Consider the following 18,891-nt stretch of genomic DNA (forward strand, 5'->3'; position numbering starts at 1 on the left):
TTTTAATAAACTTGAACATGAATCTGGCCCCGGGGCCTTTTCTCCACCACATGCCCAAACAATAGCCTTGACCTCGTATAGTGTGAAGGGTGCTTCAATCTTGATAGCCTCCATCATGGATATGGAACGAATGTGAGGATTGAGTAACTTAGGCCTAGAAACCCAGGATTGAAAAAATTACCGATTGAAAACATAGTATAACTTTTCTCAAATTGGTTGAACATATAAACTAATGATTAACTTCATTTATTCTAATACGAACCTATATTTCAACTAAACAGTCTATTATATAAACATGTAATCACTATTGAAGATAAATGATCGATAAGGTTAGAAGGAGTCGTGCCACTTTTATCACTCTTTTTCCTACCACATCAGCTTCATGTCACATATCTTCAAAAGCTTGCCATTTAGGGGGGGGGGGGTAAAATTAAAAAAGACAAGTACATTTGAAATTAAATAAAACACAACAAATCAACTATAATAAATGAAGATTTATTTTGCCACGTGTCAATCTCTCATGAGTTTGGACACTTGTCATTTTATTATATTTTTGAAATAAATAATATCCACATGTCAATTTCTGGGTTTTTTCGAATTTTAAATTAAAATGTCACATAATACTTATATATTTATTTATGTAAAGTATTAAATGTAATAAATGTGATAATAATTGTAATTAATAGGTTTCTTAATTCCTTATTTCAAAATTCTATTTAAAAAAATACTTAATGTTTACATTTTAATATTTAATCTTTTTTAATCAACTCGTGTAATACACGGGTATTACACCTAGCTCAAATTAAAATTAAAAAAACAAGACACTTGAAATCAAAACATAGGAAACATTAAAACAAACTTGAAAATAAAATAAAACACAAGACAAATTCATTCGACATATTGACGCCATTTGCTAGATCTCCTCCCAACTTTCCAAAACTCTTTTTAACCGGAATGTTTGTTACTTTCTGCATGGAAAGTTTGAAGAGAATTGGCTCACAACATTCCATCATTTTTACTATTTACTGCATCACGTCTCACCCTACAAAACACAATGTGAAAATATACTACCACTGTGAAACAACTTTACTGCCACTGTGCTTTTCTCCATTTGGCGAAGAATTGATCTTTACTTTGGTGACGCCCTTCACCTACTTCGAGGTTGTAGCGTTGGGTGATTCTTCTCCAGAAGGAGACCCATCTACGAAGTTGATGTGATTTGGATCTTCACTTAATCGACACAAACAAGAGCCAAAATTATCTCTTGATCCATACTCCAAATATGAGCCATTTTGAGAGATGAAGATGGTAGAAAATAAAGAATGTTGGGAAAGATGAATAAAGAAGGTTTGAATGTGGTGGAAAATGAATAATCTTACCGGTATTTATAGTAGTTGTTGAATGATTTGAAATTTAAAATTTTAAAAAGAAAAACGGTTATATTTTAAAAACTGATGTATTTTTTGAAAGTGGTAAAAAATCAATTACACTATCTCTCATCTACACCCAGTTTCCGAGTTAACTCTCCCGACTTGGCATGCCGAGTTAGGGGAGTGTGTTCCCCAAATATATATCTGCATTTGCCGAGCTTCCCCGAGTCCACTCCAGCTAGCCTAACATATTTATGTATCCAGGGACTACTCTCTTTACCTATAAAATGGACTTTTGATTTATAAAAACTTATATTTAATTTGAAAAAAATCTATCAATTCAAAATCTAAGCAATTTAATGAACTTTTTTTCTCTACAAATTTCAAAATTAATTGAATTGTTTATAGGAAAAAAAAAGGTTTTGGAATGGATTTCTTTTAAAACAACTATACAACTTTATACATCTAAATCTATATTTTTTTGTCTTTAGTTGATGGCCACATTTCATCAATTTTGATACCATTAGGCTTTTTTTTTTTTTTAATAATTCGAACGTTCTTTAAAAAAAATAATAAAAATAAATAAATAGAAGGTCAAGAATATTGGACATCATGGGAAAATCTTAATTATTATTATTATTATTATTATTATTATTATTATTATTATTTAATTTGGTCAAATAAATTTTACAAAGTCCAAACCTGAAACAACAATGGGAAATGTTAGACATTTCCTACTAAATATACCCTTCCCCTGTCCACACCACCTTCAGTCATACACTGTCACTGAGTACAGACTGTGGTCAGGCAGAGATCCATGAAGGACAGGTTGTCTTTGTTCTCCGGTGACTCTTCATCTGCACCACCACCGCCATTGGTGATCGGAGCTAAGAAATCGGGGAGTAACAGTAAAATGATCATTTACGAAGACGAAGATGAAGAAGTAAACCACGTTTCATTGCAAGAAATAACCGACAAGAATGACGATGATGATGATGAAGAAGGAGTTAGACAGGACACGAAGCCAATCGGAAATGTGGTTAGGGTTTCTGGAGAAGGAGAATCAAGAAGGAACCATTTCAAAGGGTTCGAAGTTGATGGCGTCTCTTACGAACTCGTAAGTCATTATCATTTATTATTTGCCTAACAAGCTAGTTTGATTTCACAGCCCAAAACCTCCATTTTCGTGTTTGATTTCTTATGTAGCTGAAAAAATTCATTTTTACCAGTTTGAACTCAAATAATTTCACAGACAACAAACTTTTTAACCTGAATCTGAGACATAATTAACCTATTTGATCTTCAGATCAACATTTTGCAGTTATCTCCGGTGATCGATGACATTGATGAATCAAAAACCACCATCGCCGGAGATCGACTGTTAGAATGAAAGGAATCAAAAGTGATCGTGATATAATAGGCCATAACTGGAATATCAGATTTCTGTTACCTATCCATTTACTTTCCTTAATCGTGTAAATTTGTGGCACCTTTTATATCAACCGATAGTATTTTTTCATTGATAAACATGTTTTCTTAAACAAAAAAAAAATAATAACTCAATCTTTTATATTGCAGCCCTATATGTGGAAACACTTATTTTGGTTGGTTTGCAAGTTAAATCAATCAAAATCTAGATTTTTTTTTACAAGTCTTGTATTACCAAAATAATATGAAAATTGTATTTGATATTTATTAGACTAAAAAAAGGTTATTAATAAGATAAATTATTAAATTTAGCTACATCCAAAAATAAGGAACATGACTGTTAGGTAAAATATGAAAGGTTGAAAACATGTGGCTATGCATGTGAAATAAAAGAATCAAATTCAAACTGAAAGTTGAAAATAAGTGGTGCATTCAACATGTTCAAACTTGAAGTTGGTAGACTTTAAATTTGGTTACAACTCTTTCTGTTTTCACATGGCAAACATTCACCTATATATATGCATGTATGTTTTGCATATTTTGGTGTGCAAAAACTTGAGAGAACATCAAGTGCAGAATGTCAAGCCAATTGTAATCTTGTGAGTTTTAATAAAATTCTCTAGTTGCAGCCCGTGGACGTAGGATTTGCACCGAATCTGAACCACGTAAAATCCTTGTGTTCTTCTTGCTTTATTTTCGTGAGTTTGTGTGTGTGTGATAGTGTGTTTCCGCTGCGTGTACCCGGTCCGGTTCCTAACAACTGGTATCAGAGCCTGGTTAGCGAGGTTTTGGAGGGTACGATCGTTTTTTTTATCACGCACGAGTGTACCTGATTTGTATCTTGTTTGTCATAATGGCTGAAGACAAGGTGGTAATCGAGAAGTTCAATGGTTCTGATTTTAGCTGGTGGAAAATGCAATTAGAAGCATTGCTATGTCAGAAAGACTTGGACATGGTACTCGGAGACAAACCGGAGAAAATGGAAAAAGCTTTTGAAGATGCGTGGAACTCAAAGGACAAGAAAGCCAAGGCGGTTATTACATTGTCGTTGACGAAGAGCGTTGCTTTCAACATCATGAATGAAACCACGGCGCGTGGTATGATGGAGGCTCTATCAAATATGTATGAGAAACCATCGGCGGCTAACAAGGTGTTCTTGATGAAGGAGTTGTTCACTACAAGGATGAATGAGGAAGGCTCAGTTACGGTTCACATTAACAATCTAAATTCAATTATGTCCAGATTATCATCTGTGGGAATTAAATTTGATAACGAGACTCAAGCATCACTGCTACTAGCTTCTCTACCTGATAGCTGGTCCGGAACAGTTACTGCTGTTACGAGTTCCGTGGGGACCAGTGGTATGACTTTTGAAGGGGTTAGAGATTTGGTTCTTGGCGAAGATATCAGACGCAAGAATCAAGGTGGATCTTCTTCTTCTGAGTTATTAAATATCGGAAGAGGGAGAGGGAATAGCAGGAATAGTGGAAGCAGTGGGAGTCGGGGAAGAAGTTCATCTAGAACTAGGAAGAATGTGAAGTGCTGGAACTGCCAGGAGGTGGGACATGTTAAGAGTCAATGTCCAAAGAAAGAATTAAACATTGCTGGTGCTGAGAGTGTGTCTGAGGATGATGCACTGATACTCAATATGGAAAGTTCTGTAGACTCTTGGGTCATGGATTCAGGGGCTTCGTTTCACGCCATGGACAACGGGGAAACGATGGTGAATCTAAAAGAAGGATATTTTGGAAAGGTACGTTTGGCAAATGACGAGATGCTTCAGGTAACGGGCATGGGAGATATTTGATTTGGTTACTTCATTGGGAACTACATGGAGCCTGAAGGATGTCAGGGTGATTCCGGAGCTGAAGAAGAAATTGATTTCTGTTGGTCAGCTGGATAAACAAGGACTGGAAGTAAGGTTTGGTGGTGGTAAATGGATGTTGGTCAATGGTAATTCGGTGATTGCTCAAGGTATGAAGCGTGGGTCATTATATATGGTTGAGGTACCTGCTGAGGGAAGTATGACCATCCCGATTAAGCAAAACAAAATCTGGTTCGCTAAATCTACTGCTAAGAGAGTTCATTTTGCAAACATGAATTCTTGAGCCAAGGGGATGTTAGTTGAACGAGTCGGAAATTCTAAACCATTCAGGGGATTCTGTGACAGTGGGAGCACGGGGTGTGTTCCGGGTACAGTTACAAAGAGCCGTTGGGTTTTGAAGACTAAGACTGGAAAATTCTCTCTTGTTGGAAGTTTGCAAAGTTTGGAGAGTGTTAGTGGTCCTCGGTGTATCTCTGGATCTGGTGGAGTGTCCAAACCGGTTGAGACAGAGGATGAGTCGGTGGTGGGATTAGCCACGACTGAGTTGGAGCTAGTGGGAGCTTCAACTGGCCCTTCTAGTACTTGAAGATGAGGGGCGGCTGCAATTAGAGAAATGGGACTAAGTTTAGCTTGTTCTTAGGAACTGGAGGCTTGGAAGACTTGGTTGTTTTAAGATTACTGGAGTTGGATGACAGAGACGGACCATGTTGTTCAAACTTTCAAGTGGGAGATTGTTAGGTAAAATATGAAAGGTTGAAAACATGTGGCTATGCATGTGAAATAAAAGAATCAAATTCAAACTGAAAGTTGGAAAATAAGTGGTGCATTCAACATGTTCAAACTTGAAGTTGGTAGACTTTAAATTTGGTTACAACTCTTTCTGTTTTCACATGGCAAACATTCACCTATATATATGCATGTATGTTTTGCATATTTTGGTGTGCAAAAACTTGAGAGAACATCAAGTGTAGAATGTCAAGCCAATTGTAATCTTGTGAGTTTTAATAAAATTCTCTAGTTTCAGCCCGTGAACGTAGGATTTGCACCGAATCCGAACCACGTAAAATCCTTGTGTTCTTCTTGCTTTATTTTCGTGAGTTTGTGTGTGTGATAGTGTGTTTCCGCTGCGTGTACCCGGTCCGGTTCCTAACAATGACATGAAGACCTTTTTATGTAGTATAGTCTCGTCCAATCCAATGTAACAAACAGTAAAACAATTTTTTTTTTGTTCGAGTGTGCAGGAGGTTACCGTGCTTATAAGTCCCGAAGAACATAACATCTACATTAAGCCCTCAGTGGCTATAATTAAGGTACTTACACACACTCCAAGTTCAAAATTATTGACTTATAAGTTAAAACCATGGTGAAAATTATTAATAGCTCATAACTCAGGATATTAGTGAAACAAGAGATGGAAGGATTATTGTGACCGGACAAAGTTTTTATCGGCCTGAATTTGCAAAACCGGGGGAAGAAAGAGAACTTTTTTTTATAGTTTTGAGGAGATTGAGTTTCTTGCAGAGTCCGTTATGCACAAGTGTTGTGTGCATTTTGTTCCATCAAATAAGAAGATCCCGAGTTGTGAACAGTATCCTGGTTTTATTGTTCAAAAGGTTTATGATATCAAATCAAAGAGATTGTACGCTATACTCGACAAGGACGAAGATTATGACGTTGACAGCTGGCAACATCAACTTTTTCTACTCGTTCAGAAAACAAAACAGCGGATCCCTGATTGGTCTCTTATCACCTGTAAGTCTATCTTATTTTCAGTTAAAAAAAATGTTTTATTCGCTTCCATTGAATTATTCTAAATTGTGGTATTAAATGTTTATAAATATTATTCATTGGTAAGGCTAACAATTTGTTTGTTTTTTTTTTTTTTTTGTTAGAATCTAAAAGTGAGTGAGTATAGCTTGATGGGAGTTGGAGTTGGTATATAGAAAAATGCATATTTTTTTGGGGGAATAGGAATACTACAAGAATATAGCTTTTCAAGATAGATTGACAAAATGGATATTTATAATATAACAAATATCTATAATAGGCTAATAGCATCCGTGGGTTGCATTAACAGTTTAACACCAAATAGAATAGAAAATAGTTAATTTATCATGAACTACTTCCTGATAATTTTGTTGGGATGTTAAAAAACCTAGTGTAAGTTATTTAAGGCTTATAAAATGATCAAATTTCTCATTTTGTATCCATGAGGCCATTTCCTACAAAAATTCAAGCAAGTGAAGTAACATGACATCACGGGTACATCCGTAAATATGCTCTCTTTTGGGTCTAAAATGTCAGTAGCAAAAAAATTTTGAGATAAATTCACCTACAAAAGAACATCAAATTCCCAAATTTCGTATCCTAGTACATAATATTGAGAAAATGTAAAAAACTTAAAAATGCAAAAGATCAATTGACTAATTGATTAATGACATTACATAAAATATTGTTCGTAAGGAGGAAGTGTATTTAGTAGGCTGATATCATGAAGCAACTTTTACCTTTTGGCCCAATTCGAAAGGCCTTTATCTATTGCATCTAAGGTACATGATAATATGATATACATAATTTTTCATTTTTTTTTAAATTTTTAATCATCCACTAATGATATACACATCTTTCATTTTTCATAGCCAATTCAACGCAACACCACTTTCCTCATTCATCTTTCACTACATCTTTGAATGTGTCTTACCCATTTTTGACATTCCATTTCTTTTTAATACAAATAACATTTCTTTTTAATACAAATAACAGTTATTAATTTTAAAACCTTTAACTAACTAATACAAAGAAAAAAAATACAAATACAAAATTAACGATAATTAAAAATTTTCATCAACTAAAACTAAAATATATAAGAGTACATGAAAATAAAGAAAAAAACATTACTCAAAACCATATCTTTTCGCTATTTTATCCTTCAATGCTAGAGTTGCTTGAAGAGAAGGTCCGGTTAGATGATCAATCTTCGCCGTTAAGATTTTAAAATCTTCAACCTCACGTGCTTCATTTTTTGCACGGATTTTCTCCTCCCGTGCTTTTTCCTTTATGCGAATTTTTTCTTTTTCCAATTCCAAGTGTAGGTCATAAGTCGAGGTAAATTTCTCCAACTTATCTGCTAATCGATCTATTTTCTCATCCATACCGGAGCCCGATAAAGTTGACGATGAAGCTCTGTTTCCTTTACCCCTCCCGGTCGGGCGTCGAGGTTCTTCAGGCTCAATCTCGTCATCCGCTGGCTCAATCTCATCATCCTCATCGTTGATGTCAACAAGACAACATGCATCCGATGATGTTGTATAATCATTCGAGTCAGATGTCTTGGTTTGTTTCGGACCACTTGTATGATCCACCACAGACGCCGTCACCCACTTTTTGGATTTTTTAAGAACATCCCAAGCGGATCCATGGTTAAACGTTGCCCCGTTATGTTCCGATCGGTATTCGTCTAGCGCCGCCCTCAAAATGTCGGCTTCACTATGATCACTTCCACGTTGATTTAACAAGTTGTTGTAGATGTCGTTAAACTTCGCCACCTTTTGGTTTACGTCCCTCCATTTTGAGCTAAGTTGGTGGTTTGTACGGTAGTTATCACGACCCATTGCATTGTGAAAATGTTTCAACACGCGCTTCCAAAACGGACCAACAGTTTGCGCGTTACCGGTTGAACCGTCCTCCTCCGAGATGTCGACCCATGCAGTTGCCAGTGCGGCTTCCTCGACCGTAGTCCATGCTTGACCGTTAGAAGGACCGGTACCAACATTATTGGCGATATTTTTATCGCTCTTTCTTTTGGAGCTCTTAACCGGTCGGGATGGTTCGGGTACGGGTACGGGTGGGTCGTCCTCTTCGTCGAGGTCAACGGGCGATGTCGTATAATCATTCGAGTCGGATATCTTGGTTCGTTTCAAACCATTTGTATGATTCTTCCCATACACCGTCAACCATTTTCGGGATTTTTTAAAAGCATCCCAAGCGGATGCATAGCTAAACGCTACCCCATTATGTTCCGATCGGTATTGTTCGAGCGCTGCTCTCAAAATGTCGGCTTCACTATGATCACTTCCGCGTTCATTTAACAAGTTGTTGTAGATGTCATTGAATTTCATCACCTTCCGATTTATGTCCCTCCATTTTGAATTAAGTTGGTGGTGTGTACGATAGTCATAACGATCCATTGCGTTATAAAAATGTTTCAAAATACGGTTCCAAAAAGGACCAACATAATTACCGCTTGCACCGATCTCCTCTGAGATGTCGATCCACGCAGTTACCAATGCGGCTTCCTCGGCCGTAGACCATGTTTGAGCGGGAGCAGGACCCGTACGATTAGGATTTGCGGTTTTTTCAGAGCTCTTTCTTTTAGAGCTCTTAACAAGTAGAGATGTGTCATCATCATCGGCTGATTGGGGTTGAGATGCAGGAGATTGGTTTTGTGAAGTTTTAGTAGGATCACACGCAGTGTTTGTAGGAAAACGGATGGTTTCAAATTGTAGGGAGCGTGGTGGTTGTGAGGAATCGAGAAGGGAAACATTTTTGGACGACGGTATGTTTGAACTAATAAGCCGAACATTTTGATGAAAAGCATCACCTAATATACTCTGCATTTCAAAATGAAAAAAAAAAAAAATCGTTGTAGGATATTATAGATCATATTTTTATCTGATAAATAACTAACAGCGAAAAATTCAATGGCATTTTTGTAATTAGTGATGTAACTAAATAACATACACTGATTTTTGGTGTGCTTCCAACTTCAAAATCTCCACCTGCAAAAAATATAAACAATTATTGATTTTTTGTTCATAAGATTCTTTTATTTTTGTTGTTACTACTGAAGTGTAGTTTACATATTTGCTTCACATTTAATCCAAAATAGTTCGTTACCCATTTATGACATTAACCCATTTAGATATTATAGTGACACACACATATCTCAATCAAACCACTCGGATCATATATAAAAACTTGAATATGTCTTTACTTGTTGGGAGTTGGGACTTCTTCAAATCCTCTTCAGATAAGAGACTATCTTCATCTATAACATCCATTTCATCAACAACCTCAACTTTTGGTAAAACCTTCCAAGAAGGCTTCCTTCCCTTGACCTGTTGACGATAAATTTAACAATTTCAAAGTTTTATAAAAAATATAATTTTGGGTCTCACAAATGGTGGCCTATTGATTTCTTTGAAGTTTTGCTTACCCCAAAAGACTGGAGACCTTCGGACAGCACCTCTGCCATCTGAACCACCTCAATATTTGAAAACCCTGCAACCAATAACTTGCGCCCAAGGGAAGATGTTGTCTGAAAAACAGTTAACAGTGATTAATTGATACACAAAGCCTAGATTAGTTTCACTTTTGGGAAGAAGACAAATGTTTTACATTCTTTTTGGCAGCATCAAAACTTTGATGAATAAAGATTTCTCCACCAGGCTTTAAAACCCGTGAAAATTCCCCAATCAAATTATCCCCAGGAAAATCTTGTGATGTACCCATGGATATGATGAAATCCACAGAAGATGAGTCCATTTGCAAAGAATCTATTACAGTATTACTCATTAACATAAGTTATAATAAAGTTTAAAGAGGTAAATGGGAATGAATAATCTATACGAGTTTACTGAAAGGTGAAATGAGAAAGGTACTTAGTGATGAAGCATGAGCGATGAGTAAAGGATTGATCTTTTCAACTGCTTCATTCTTCACTATTTTTATAGCGTTTATTACTTCATGAAGAGGCATCACTTCATTCTCTATGAATGCTAACATGTTACTGTCCACCATTTGTGTGCCCTAAAAATTTGACAATAGTCACATTACTAAATCATGTGTATGATCATGTAATTTGTTATTGATATGGAGCAAAAGTGCTTTGCTGATTATGATTATGATTTCTGATCATGATTCTCTGATGTTCGTAAGACACAATCATCGAATTTAGTTGCTGAAAGCACTGATTATCCAGAATAAATTAAATTGTCTGATGTACTTCAATCAAGTGATTAAATTTTTATCCGATTAATGATCCTTGAAGTGGCAATTATCACTATGAAGATGTCCACAGAAAGTTTTCGAAGGCAAACATGAATACACAAGTTTAGGTTCGCAATATTACTTCAAAACCTTCACTGAGGCTTAAGCTATATATACGAAACGCAAACTTGGGAAATTCAATAGCGATCGGAAGAAATCAATTACTGTAAAAGCATAAAATTGAATCAAACTTTAGAAAATTGAAGTCGGAACTCACCATTTAAGCGGATAGCTTCCGTTCGGTTGAGCTGTAGGAAGGGGGGAAATGTTGCTCAGCAAAAATACATATACAGATTAGAATTGAGTTTATACGGTCACCGAGAAAGTATAATCTGTATAAATGTTGCCGGAAATTGGATATGGTAAGCGGCGATGATAGGCAGACATCGGAGATTTTTTAGGAAAAAGAACCTTCTTGAATTTGTAAGCTGCCTGTTAATCTGGTATGTGTTTGAGTGTTTGAGAATGAAATGAAATCGTGTATTTATTATATAGGGTTAATAAGTAGGTGTTTGGGTGTGGAAAGACTTATTAACTCATGTACTCTTCAAAAAACCAACAAAATTAAAAAAATATTTGGTAAATATTAGGCGAAAAAAAGGAAAAAAAGAATGTTAACTTTTTAAAAAATAGAGTTCTTGACTTTCCTAAAAAGTCAATAAAAAGATGCAAAAGCTCTCCCAAACGGATATTAAGTTAATTTAATATCGGTTTATCCTATTTTGTTTCCATGTTTATTTTTATTTTTATTTTATTTTAGAGAAATTAAATATCTTCTTACTTTTTGTTCTTACATATCCTCCTACTCAATTGTAAGTCCCTAATCTGCTTGTGTATCAATCAGATCCGTTTGATGGTGCGGAATCTCAATCAAACGGATGATGTCAGATCAAATAGAAGAGAAGGAGAAGAAGAAGATGATGAATCTTGTATGTATTGATATGAATGAAGATCCGGATACAAGATTCACACACACTAACACACACTTGTTCTTCTCTCTACTTTCTCTCTCTAGAACACCTTCAAATGCACACACTTAAGCTCCTCTAGTGTTCATCCTTCACATGCACTCCTCACCCTATATATATATATATATATGGACCTAAGGCCAAGCCCAAAATACAAATAATCCAATGCTCGGTCCAAGCTACAATTAATCCTATACTATTTTTGGCCCAAATAATAAAAACAATAAATGCTTAGAAAAGCAAAGTATAAACCATATTTTTGACCCAACAATCTCCCCCCTTGGTTTATAGCTTTCTTTTCTTTTCTTAAATGATCCAACAAGCTCCCCCTAAAAAGTAGCTGGCTTTTCTTGTTAATCTTCATCGAGAGCTTGGCTCCAACATTTATCTTCAATGAATGACTTCATCTTGAGCACTTGAGCTTTTCTTCAGAAGTTGGCATTAAACGCACATTGGGTGAGGAGGCTTGATGTACTGATTCTTAAAAGATAGTACTTTCAGCTTGAGAATCTTCAGAGAGAACATCAGAGAGAATAAATCTTCTGGATCACTTCAGCAGGTTCAAGATAGCAGCAGACTGATTGAGGAGGCTTCAATGCAATCCGTCACCTAATCTTCAAGTGCAGCTTCACCTTGCTTCTGGGGTTGAAAGATTGAATGTCGAAAGAATAATCTTCATTTCTTGCTCCTTCGAATGAGAATTCTTCGATGCTCACGGATGAAGCCTTGGCTCAGAAATCTTCGACACAAACTCCATGAGTTTCATCTTCACCTGAATTCACTTTTCAAGACAAAACAAAACTAAAAGAAAACTTAGCACACAATATTTTTGGATTTTTCATATTTTCTGAAAAAGAAATAAAACAGAAATAACACTATTTTTGGATTTTTAATTTTCTGATTTTTATTGGTTTTTTTTTTTTAATTTTTAATTATCCCTTAATATTTAAATTAGAAGAAAACTATGAACAAATTTAACAAAAATAAAATGATATCTAACTTTAAGAGTGATTTGGGATCAAAGTTTTTAGACAGCCTTTATCCGTTTATCAGTACCTCTCCCTTCATGAATAGATCTGGTCAATCGCCGGTATTGTGGTCCAGTTAAACACGAGAGATTGTGACAAAATTAGGACATACTATAAGTGACAAGACAATGTGATCCTAAGTTCCTAGATAATATTCCTTAAGGACCATTCAGCTGGCGACGACCAAAGATATTGTTGTCCACCTAAATTGAGCAGCGAGATCTACAGACAATCTGTAAGTGTTCAGTTTTAGTTGTATCAGAACATGTTTCCCGCTTCCTGATATGCTCCAGTAATCAAGGACTTCCAGAATACTCCTTACATCGGGTGAGCAGACAATTATTAAGAGAGAAGATAGATTTAGAATGCATATGCTATACACCCAGGTCGGATCTCTTCCAATCACGCAGAGGGTGAAACATATGACTAACTGAAGTTTTAGAGGGATTGAGAAAAAGAATGATGCATATACTGTGTACCAGGTCGGATTGTGAGTCACGCAAAGGAGACAGTATATGGCTAACAGATAGAAAGAATTGCATAGATAGAAGATGCAGAGAAATAGAATTGCATATGTTGCAGTCCAGGTCGGATGTATTTCAATCACGCAGAGGAGGCAACATATGACTAACAGAAGGAAAGCAAGAAAATAATTTTCTACAGACCTACTTTATCGGAATTCCCCAGTCGCCCCATCAATACTGGAATTAAGAACAAAGTCTGTACATCGAGGAAGAGTTAAACCACAGTTCTAGATACGGATTACTTTAATGTGACCGGTGGATTATCATGTATATCTCCCTGCTCAACCTATATGAGCGTCATATTGTCAGGCTAAATGGATCTATCTAGGTCAAGATTTTTCAAGTCTCTAGATTCCTTAAGTTCATTAATGCCTAGTCAAGTCCATTTTAATCTCTCGTGCCTACCAGCGCATCGAACACAGAGCCTAGACAATTCAGATCCAGTCCCTTACACAGATTCAGATTGCCTGTTATCACATGATTATATCACTTCCCAAAACATCTCCCTCAAGCATATTCCATAATCAACATATTTGTTTTTTGATTTTCTGATTTTCTAATGTTTTTGGATTTTCTAAAATTTTCTAATTTTTGTTTTGTTTTTATTTCTCCCCCTAAATTTGTGCATAGGAGAGAAACGAAAGTAAATGCACAAATTTAAACTATCCTAAAACAAAAATTAGTCTTTAAAGCGAATCAGCTTAAGAAAAACTCAGGAATATAGAGAGGAAAACTCAAACCGTAAGTCACCGATCGAATTTGCATCCAGAAGGTCTGAGAGCAGCACGCGTAATCTCAGAACAGATCCGAAAATTCTTCATGTCATTAAGCACTAACCCCATTTGTGATCCCTTCCTTTCTTCCCTTCCCGCAAAGGACACATACTCTCAAATAATGTTTTGAGTGTTGTACAGTTGAGAGATGTCCCTTATCATGTGCCTGGAACAGCTACTACCAACAAACCGAAGTCTGATGATATGCCTCCATAGCTGCTCCGACACAGAGCGGGATTAGTTGGTCTTTGGAACCCAGTCCATTTTGAAACTGAGTCGACCTTTTTCATCCTTGCACGATACTCTCTCCCATGACATATCCTGTTTATCACAAACAGAAGATGAAGAAATATTAGAGTCATTAGTTGATTTGGAAGAGTGAGCCTTTGGAACCCATTTGTAGTTGAGTTTAACCCATTTCTTTTTCGATTTGATGGGTGGCTCAGTACTTGCTTTTGATCTTGATGTCGGCCGTTGAGATAACTTTGATTTTGGCTTCACGGGAGCATCTCTTGGATTTGGCTTCTTGGCCGACATTCCCTTCTTGCCCTTGGGATTCGGATTCTTGGCCTTGTAGGTTTGATTCTTGGCCTTTGGAGTTTGATTATTGCTCTTCTGCGCATTCCAGTCATCATTGTCTGAACGTGACCTTGAGGGGTTTCTTTTGAAGTATCTCCCTCTTGGCGCGTTTTGCCATCCATGTGCGTAGTAGGGAACGTATGCGCGATTTGGACAGTTTCGGGCAATGTGTCCAGGTGTTCCACAGTGAAAACAAGTCTTTTTCTTCACTGTGAAGTAGTTTCTTCCTGTCCCTGGTGGCGTATCTTTGCCTTGTCTCTTGCTTTTCCCACACGCACAGTTGCAGGAGGCACTCTGTTTCGCTGGAATTGGTGGCCTGTATTTCTCAACAGCAGGTTGATCAGAAACAGCTAAGTTCGAAGCAACAGATTCAGAGTTCAAGGAGATGTTGGTTTGTTCAATGGTTTTCTCCTTGTTCTCATCTTCTGATATAATCCAAGATCAAATATGTTGTAAGTCCCTAATCTGCTTGTGTATCAATCAGATCCGTTTGATGGTGCGGAATCTCAATCAAACGGATGATGTCAGATCAAATAGAAGAGAAGGAGAAGAAGAAGATGATGAATCTTGTATGTATTGATATGAATGAAGATCCGGATACAAGATTCACACACACTAACACACACTTGTTCTTCTCTCTAGTTTCTCTCTCTAGAACACCTTCAAATGCACACACTTAAGCTCCTCTAGTGTTCATCCTTCACATGCACTCCTCACCCTATATATATATATATATATATATATATATATATATATATATATATATATATATATATATATGGACCTAAGGCCAAGCCCAAAATACAAATAATCCAATGCTCGGTCCAAGCTACAATTAATCCTATACTATTTTTGGCCCAAATAATAAAAACAATAAATGCTTAGAAAAGCAAAGTATAAACCATATTTTTGACCCAACAATCTCCCCCTTGGTTTATAGCTTTCTTTTCTTTTCTTAAATGACCCAACAAGCTCCCCCTTAAAAAGTAGCTGGCTTTTCTTGTCAATCTTCATTGGGAGCTTGGCTTCAGCTTTTATCTTCGAATTCTTCACAGCTTCAAGATGAACATGATGCATCTTCAATAATTGACTTCATCTTGAGCAGTTGGGCATTTCTTCAGAATTTGGCATTGAACGCACATTGGGTGAGGAGGCTTGACGTACTGATTCTTGAAAGATAGCGCTTTCAGTTTGAGAATCTTCAGAGAGAATATCAGAGAGAACTAATCTTCTGGATCACTTCAGCAGGTTCAAGATAGCAGCAGACTGATTGAGGAGGCTTCAATGCTATCCGTCATATAATCTTCAATTTCAGCTTCACCTTGCTTCTGGGGTTGAAAGATTGAATGTCGAAAGAATAATCTTCATTTCTTGCTCCTTCGAATGAGAATTCTTCGATGATCACGGATGAAGCCTTGGCTCAGAAATCTTCGACACAAACTTCCATGAGTTTCATCTTCACCTGAATTCACTATTCAAGACAAAACAAAACTAAAAGAAAAATTTAGCACACAATATTTTTGGATTTTTCATATTTTCTGAAAAAGAAATAAAACAGAAATAACACTATTTTTGGATTTTTAATTTTCTGATTTTTGTTTTTGTTTTTTTTTTTAATTTTTAATTCTCCCCTAATATTTAAATTAGAAGAAAACTATGAACAAATTTAACAAAAATAAAATGATATCTAACTTTAAGAGTGATTTGGGATCAAAGTTTTTAAACAGCCTTTATCCGTTCAGTACCTCTCCCTTCATGAATAGATCTGGTCAATCGCCGGTATTGTGGTCCACTTAAACACGAGAGATTGTGACAAAATTAGGACATACTATAAGTGACAAGACAATGTGATCCTAAGTTCCTAGATAATATTCCTTAAGGACCATTCAGCTGACGACGACCAAAGATATTGTTGTCCACCTAAATTGAGCTGCGAGATTTACAGACAATCTGTAAGTGTTCAGTTTTAGTTGTATCAGAACATGTTTCCCGCTTCCTGAATATGCTCCAGTAATCAAGGACTTCCAGAATACTCCTTACATCGGGTGAGCAGACAATTATTAAGAGAGAAGATAGATTTAGAATGCATATGCTATACACCCAGGTCGGATCTCTTCCAATCACGCAGAGGGTGAAACATATGACTAACTGAAGTTTTAGAGGGATTGAGAAAAAGAATGATGCATATACTGTGCAGGGGATTATTGACATTACACCGTAGGGTGTGGGTTCCATACCTCGGAGGCGTGCGCCGGGTTCTGATGGAGGAGGCGCACAAATCCCGATTCTCCATTCATCCCGGGGCGACGAAGATGTATAGGGATCTTCGTCTTGATTATTGGTGGCCCTGCATGAAGCGGGATGTAGCATGGTATGTGGAGCGGTGCTTGACCTGCAGGAAGGTCAAGGCCGAGCACCAGAGGCCACACGGCAAGATGCAGCCATTGGATATTCCCCTGTAGAAGTGGGAAGATATTACTATGGATTTCATCACCAAGCTTCCCAGGACCGCACGGGGAGTGGATTCCATATGGGTCATCGTGGATCGGTTGACCAAGAGCGCCCACTTTATCCCGATTCAGGAGAGCATCTCGGCCGAGAAATTAGCCGATATCTATATCAGGGAGGTGGTGGTACGACACGGGGTGCCGGTCTCCGTGATTTCTGACAGGGATGTTCGGTTCACTTCCAGGTTTTGGAAGAAATTCCACGACGAGTTGGGTACTCGTCTGTATTTCAGCACCGCCTTTCACCCGCAGCCGGATGGCCAGAGCGAGCGGACCATCCAGACTCTGGAAGATATGTTGTGGGCGTGTGTGTTAGATTTTGGTGGTAGTTGGAGTGGACTTGGGAGCCGGTGGACTTGGGAGCCGGTGGACGAGATGATGGAGCATTACCCCGAGCTGTTTCAGGAACGAGCAGCAGACTTCGAGGACGAAGTCTAAAATAAGTGGGGGAGATTTATAGCACCTGGTTCTTGGTACGTATTCTTTTTATTAATTCTTTAAATATTTTGCATTTTTGGCCTGGGACTCTGCGAGTTGAAGGACCAACTCGCCGAGTAGAAGCGGGACGGAGCGCGAGATTTAAGTGATGGACTCGACGAGTCGGGTCCCGGACTCGGCGAGTAGACGATGTCTGGACAAAAACCCTAATCCAAGGGTTTGCACCCTATTTAAACGACCTTATGCAGCCTCCATCGCCCCTTTATGCTCCCAAACACCTCTCATTGAAACCCTAGCCGTTATTGAAGCAATCTAAGCCTTGTTGGTGGATTTTGGTGCTTGTGATCTTAAGAAGGAAGGAGAAAGGCTTGAGGAAGCAAGTAAAGACCAAGGGAACCCGAGTTTGTGCACCTTCTACAGTTCATTGAAGGTAAAAAGCTGTAACCTTGCTCTTTCATTTGTTAGATCCCTTTTTGGGAAGATTTAGGGCTTTTATAAGCCATTTTTGGTGGCCAACCATGTTTGCAAACATGGTTGGGGGTTTAAGCTTCTGAATCACATCATTAAAGGAGTCACTAGGCAGATTTGGGTTGCTTTTGCACCCATGAAAGGTCCCATGCACTATAGGAGCTTGTTTTATGTCTTTTTGAGCTCAAAGTCCCATGCAAGCACGTAAAGTTTGTAACTTTACGTGCTAGATCGATTATAGAAGCTTGGATCTATCTTTTGATCAAAGGTTGTACATCAGAAATCAAAGATTTAGAGTGTGGACGTGACCAACTCGGCGAGTCCATTCTTGGACTCGACGAGTCCGAGGCTTTGAGCCCTATATCTGTTGAGGGTCAAAGGGACCCAGTTGAGTGTTAGAAGGTTTGTAACCGGACAGAAAGAGTTACCCTATGCATTGGACGTGATTTAGACCTGGAGTTCATGGGACTCGGCGAGTGCTAGAACAGACTCGGCGAGTCCAAGGCAATCTTCTTAAGGATGAAGATGAACTCGACGAGTTGTTCATCAACTCTTCGAGTCATGGACAGAACTTGTTCATCAGATGAAGGTGAACTCGACGAGTTGTTCATCAACTCGGCGAGTCGGATGAGTTTTCATGTAATGTTCATATGAGAGAAGAACTCGTCGAGTTGACGGCCCAACTCGACGAGTGGGGTCATGGATGAGGACAAGTAAAGGGTGAGGGACTCGACGAGTTGACGGCCCAACTCGGCGAGTCCGGTCAACTAGAAGTTGACTTTTGACTTGGACTTGGTTAGGGGTAAAATGGACATTTTACCCTAAGAGTAGATATCAGTTCTAACTAAGTGTTTATGGGGATTGTAGCCGGAGGAATTCTGGAGCAGCAGCGGACGGAGGTTTCCCGCACAGATTATCAGCAGTTACTCGTTCAA

The 18,891-nt window shown here is 37.7% G+C and overlaps 2 protein-coding genes across 2 annotated transcripts; one reads left to right on the plus strand and one right to left on the minus strand.

Annotated features, from left to right (window-relative positions):
* The first annotated feature begins 2,107 nt into the window (after positions 1–2,107).
* Positions 2,108–6,566, plus strand: LOC145122226 (uncharacterized). The gene is made up of 4 exons (XM_079057863.1): positions 2,108–2,487; positions 5,865–5,933; positions 6,016–6,375; positions 6,516–6,566. The coding sequence occupies exons 1-4, from the start codon at positions 2,188–2,190 to the stop codon at positions 6,564–6,566; spliced, it is 780 nt and encodes a 259-aa protein (XP_078913989.1). The 5' UTR covers positions 2,108–2,187.
* An 878-nt stretch (positions 6,567–7,444) lies between these two features.
* On the minus strand, positions 7,445–11,144 carry LOC145119437 (uncharacterized). Its single transcript, XM_079055103.1, has 7 exons — positions 10,889–11,144; positions 10,284–10,431; positions 10,021–10,178; positions 9,839–9,940; positions 9,617–9,740; positions 9,364–9,401; positions 7,445–9,233 (listed from the first exon to the last, which is right to left on the minus strand). Exons 1-7 carry the CDS (start codon positions 10,889–10,891, stop codon positions 7,518–7,520), a joined length of 2,289 nt encoding a protein of 762 aa, XP_078911229.1. The 5' UTR covers positions 10,892–11,144; the 3' UTR covers positions 7,445–7,517.
* Between the last annotated feature and the right edge of the window lie 7,747 nt (positions 11,145–18,891).

This window comes from Lactuca virosa, chromosome 6 (genome assembly GCF_052849685.1).
Source record: "Lactuca virosa cultivar CGN04683 chromosome 6, Lactuca_virosa_CGN04683_v6, whole genome shotgun sequence".
Taxonomy (NCBI): domain Eukaryota; kingdom Viridiplantae; phylum Streptophyta; class Magnoliopsida; order Asterales; family Asteraceae; genus Lactuca; species Lactuca virosa.

Bases quoted from the DNA above. Each gene is read 5' to 3' on its own strand.
- LOC145122226 (XM_079057863.1), top strand. From the start codon at position 2,188: ATGAAGGACAGGTTGTCTTTGTTCTCCGGTGACTCTTCATCTGCACCA. The intron at 2,488-5,864 runs GTAAGTCATTAT...TCGAGTGTGCAG, and splicing joins ATGGCGTCTCTTACGAACTC to GAGGTTACCGTGCTTATAAG. The intron at 6,376-6,515 runs GTAAGTCTATCT...TTTTTTTGTTAG, and splicing joins TGATTGGTCTCTTATCACCT to AATCTAAAAGTGAGTGAGTA.
- LOC145119437 (XM_079055103.1), bottom strand. The intron at 10,179-10,283 runs GTACCTTTCTCA...ATACTGTAATAG, and splicing joins CGCTCATGCTTCATCACTAA to ATTCTTTGCAAATGGACTCA. The intron at 9,941-10,020 runs GTAAAACATTTG...ACTGTTTTTCAG, and splicing joins TTGATGCTGCCAAAAAGAAT to ACAACATCTTCCCTTGGGCG.